Below are 4,590 nucleotides of genomic sequence, written 5' to 3'. Positions count from 1 at the left end.
TTGCGAGGATGTGAGGATAATGGCATGTTACAGGATCTATTAAAGATTTAAATTTTTAAGAATAAAAATTAGATTTTATTAAAGTTTTTAGCATAGATGAAAAGATTAAGGAAATGAAATTTCTAGTTTATGCTATTAAGTATTTTTTAAAATGATTGTGCATATTTTTTTCATCAATATTTTGGATCAATAATCCGTGATCTATCATTAGGATAAGATAATAAGAGAAGTGAAAAATGATGATAGATCATGAAATATGATGAAAAATGTTGAAAATTTATTACACTTAAATTAGTTTGTTTTTTCAATCAGATTTTAGACTTTCGATATGTAATTTATGTAAGCGTTTGTCTCACTGAATGGATAATATGTTAAAATCTGAAATAAAAACAGAAAAATATATGGATTTGAGCTTAACTTTTGAGAATGCCATGATCTATCATTAAGATGAGATAATTAGAGAAGAGCAGAGTGTTGGTACATCGTGAGATGTGATCCAAAACATTGTGAATTAATTATCCTTAAAATAGTTTTTCTAACTCAGCTTTCAATCTTTCTTATCAAAATTTAACTGACGTTAATGGATAGTACTGTGACACACATAAACATGAAATGAACATATAAATATAAGAGATTAAGCTTAATTGTAACAATATAAAAACATGTTTATAATTTTTTAATCTCAAAGAAATAACTTGTGATATAAGTGTAAAGATACTCAAATATGACATTTGAAAACTAAAGAATAGAAGTACGGATATCTGCAAATCCCATTGATACCATAAAAACACAAAGAAGGTTCAAAATATCTACAAACCCCATTGATACCATAAAAACACAAAGAAAGTACAAGCTTAAAGTACAAGGAAAAGATGGTTTCCAAACACACAACAAAAACTCTTGAGAAACATGAGAAGCTGTTAATAGCATTAAGCCAAATAAAAACATACGACCAAGTGTTCTAACAAAGAGATAGCCTACCACCAGGCACTACTACTTCGTACACTTGGTCTCAAAGGTTAGAAAGGATTGGTGAATGCTGAACTCTCTTAGTAATAAGAAACTGCACAATAAGTGCATATAGCAGAAGTTGAAAACCCATTGAAGCTAGAGCCAGCAGCAGCAGTATAAGCACCCATGTTAGGAAAAACCAACCAGTCACCCACTTGAAGCTCAGGAAGCCAATGGTCAGTAAGAACAGTATCCAGAGCATCACAAGTCGGCCCAAACACAGTCGACCGATACTTGGGCAGGCCATGACAGGAAGGATTAAGTCGGCGGGACATGCAAGCCAGGGGCAGCGCAGTTATAACAGCGTGATCATAAAGAAGACAATTCATGGAGCCATAAATCCCATCATTGATCCAGTACTCCCTAAGGTCTCCTCTCACCCGCTTCCCAATAATGTTGGTCGCCAGAGAAAACGCCGACTCTGCAAAATAACGCCCCGGCTCAGCAATAACAGAAATTCCCGACGACTCGCCAGAGAAATAGGCATTCATGGCACCTCGAACGGCGGCAGAAGCCTCTGTAAATCGCGGACCTGCTGTAAAACCGCCCCCAATGTTAACAATTCGAAGCCTGGGAAGCCCTAAACTTGATGCAGTCTCGAAAACATTCTTGACGGTGCTAATGGCGCCTGTGTAAGCCCTGGCGTGCTCTGCACCACTGCCGACATGAAACGAAACGCCGGCGACTATCAGACCCGCCCGCTGAGCCGCCTGAAGCAGAGGCCCGACTTCATCAGCTAGGGCTCCGTATTTCGCCCCTAATGGGCATCGAGCACCGCCGTCTTCCTGGGCTTTCACCCTTAAAAGCACCTCGCAGCTCGGATGTGAGCTCCGGATCTTCTCGACCTCTTCCTTGGAGTCGAAAGTCGTCAAATTTACACCCACTTTGGCAGCATATTTGAGTTGGGTTTCCGCCTTGCAGGGATTTGCGTATACAATTCGATCCGGGGCAACGCCGAGGGAAAGCACGGCTTCGATCTCTGCCCGACTGGCACAGTCGAATCCCGCACCGAGGGTCGCCAGGGAGGAGAGCAGAACAGGCTCTGGATTGCATTTCACGGCATAAAAAGGGCGGACGCCCGGAAGGGCTTCCTGCCATTTTTGCCACAAATCCACCACAACACCCAGATCCAGAACATAAAACGCCTCATTTCCCCCTTCTCTCTCAATAATGGATTGCATTAGCTCGTTCACCGCTTCCTGAGATCGCGACCTCAAGGTGCTAACTTTCTGCCCCCTGAGCCTCGCAGTCCCCATTACGACCCTCTGGAGCGACGACCAGGGGCTCGACTCCGCTGCTACCTTCATCATTTGCTCCGAGGTCATGCTCAAATGCAATGGAGCTTGTGACAAATGGTGCGTTGTTTTAAATTTTGCCTCTGCCCCCGTGCCCTTTTATATAGGGCCCCGTGAGCATGGGATCTGAGGAATTCAGTTGCTTAGGAGTTGAGACTACTCCAAAAGGGGGAGGGGGGGCTGCGAATATGGAAGCTAAATAATTCAGATTCAGTCAGGTGCTTCTCATCCGCTCTTTCGGCAACCTTTTGTAGTATCCAGCGGAGTTATTGGTGGAAACTTCATAATGGAAGAGAGAAGAAGCTCCATAATTGCTGCCTTTACCACCATAAGGGGATTCGTTACCCTCTTGCGAAAATTCCTGGGAATTGGATTGCCGCCTTCTCGATGGCATGGATTTCAGTCATCCGTGTCTGCCCTATTATTGTTGTTCCCGGGCCCTCTTTACGCGTACCTTGACTGCACTTTATGACTGATGCAGCGCGATATTTTCTGTTGGTCTTAGATTTTTCTGGATCGCCATGACGGAGACGGAAAGCTTGCAAACTCCGTGATTGATATTCCTATCTCTAGATGGAACCTCGTTTCAGGTCTCCATCTACTCTATCTACTCATATGCTGCAATGTTTTTATCCACAGGCTTCATATTTAGCTGAGTTGAAGAGATAGAATGGGCGTGGACATGGACATTCTATCTATGAATAAAAGTATACCTTATTGGAAACACTTTATATGGGTACTATATATTGATAATGAAACTATTAGAGGTTTATTAAAAAAAGGCTTCATGGGTATATAAGGTTCATAAAATCTGAACTTTCAGAATTAAAGATTGAAAATGTGAAATACATCCACCATCATTAAGTATAGGTCATTGTATTAAAACAAATCTATGATCATTAAGTATAGGTCATTGTACTAAGACAAGAGGAGGATCATTTCATCAAAGGGTTTCTCAAGGGGGGATGATGTTTTGGAGGGAGTACCAATATTATGAGTGCAAATACCAAAAACTTCTATAAATGAATGTGCACATAATGATGTCAAAAACTACATAAAAAAGTCAATCGATATATTACAATAAGCTCTTTATATTTTATTGGAAACACTTCTTATGGGTATTATATATTGATAAAGGAAATATTAGAGGTTTATTAAAAAAAGGGTTAATGGATTGTATGTAAGGCTCATCAAATGTGAAAACTTCGAAAATATGAAATATATCCATCATCATTAAGTATAGCTCATTGTACTAAGATAAGAGGAGGATCATTTCATCTAGGAGATGATTTTTTGGAGGGAGTAACAATATGATGAGTGCAAATACCTAAATTTTTTATAAATGTGTGTACATAATGATGCCAAAAACTATCATATAAAGTCAATCAATATAATACAATAAGCTTCTTGTATAGCAAGACGAGGAAAAGGAAGGAAGGAATAGACTAAATTGACTAATCTCTAAAAAGGTTTTGACTTGTTTGTAGAGAATTTGAGACAAATATAAGGACATGTGCATGAATTGAGATAAAGATATAGAAAACCTCTAAGTGAGCTTAATTATAGTGTGAAAAGGTCTATTAGGCAAAAGTGAACTAGATTAGTAGAACTAATTTTCACACTAACACCCTCCTTAAGTGATACTTAAGGAATACTTGCTAAACACTAAAAATGAGTCTTGACAACTAGGTTTGATTAAGTACCAATGTGCAATAAAGTCTCACAAATAGAGAAAAGGAGAAAACTCTTTGGGAAAGAAATCCTCTCCAAAAAGAACTAATAGAAAGGAAGGACTCAAGATGATCCCCCAAGGACAATTTTCTTCACCTCAAACGTATATCACAATTCAAGATAGCAAGGCAATGCTAATGGTGTAGTGAAGATGTTTGCAACTTTCTCATGAGCAGTCAAATACTCTTAAGGAGAGAACACCATCATGGATGAGTTTTCAAATGAAATGTATATGTATATTGATGTGCTTCATCCTCTAATACTCTATTAGGTTATGAGAAATTTGAATGACACTTTGGTTATCACACCAAAGAATAGTAGGATGATTAGGTGGTAGAAAAAACTCTATCATAAGTATTTGAAGTTGTAGAACCTCTCAACTAGCAAGTATTGCAATTTGATACTTCATCTCAATGGATGATAATGCAATAATGATTTCCTTCTTGCAAGCCCATGCAATTGGACCAAACCCAAAGAATAAAGATAAAACCCAAAACTGGACTTTCATGAGCCAACATATCAACCCAATTCAAGTCAATGGCCTACTCTATAT

General features: G+C 38.9%; 1 protein-coding gene across 1 annotated transcript; it reads right to left on the bottom strand.

Annotated features, from left to right (window-relative positions):
• Positions 1 to 900: 900 nt before the first annotated feature.
• LOC131041000 (ornithine decarboxylase) lies at positions 901 to 2,939 on the bottom strand. Its single transcript, XM_057973977.2, has one exon. It carries the CDS (start codon positions 2,334 to 2,336, stop codon positions 1,050 to 1,052), a length of 1,287 nt encoding a protein of 428 aa, XP_057829960.2. The 5' UTR covers positions 2,337 to 2,939; the 3' UTR covers positions 901 to 1,049.
• Between the last annotated feature and the right edge of the window lie 1,651 nt (positions 2,940 to 4,590).

This window comes from Cryptomeria japonica, chromosome 4, assembly GCF_030272615.1.
Source record: "Cryptomeria japonica chromosome 4, Sugi_1.0, whole genome shotgun sequence".
In the NCBI taxonomy this organism is placed as follows: Eukaryota; Viridiplantae; Streptophyta; class Pinopsida; order Cupressales; family Cupressaceae; genus Cryptomeria; species Cryptomeria japonica.
The sequence above is the reverse complement of the archived record's forward strand: the minus strand, read 5'-3'. Positions and strand labels throughout refer to the sequence as shown.

What these genes read in the sequence shown, in the direction of transcription:
- LOC131041000 (XM_057973977.2), bottom strand. Translation starts at nt 2,336, where the DNA reads ATGACCTCGGAGCAAATGATGAAGGTAGCAGCGGAGTCGAGCCCCTGG.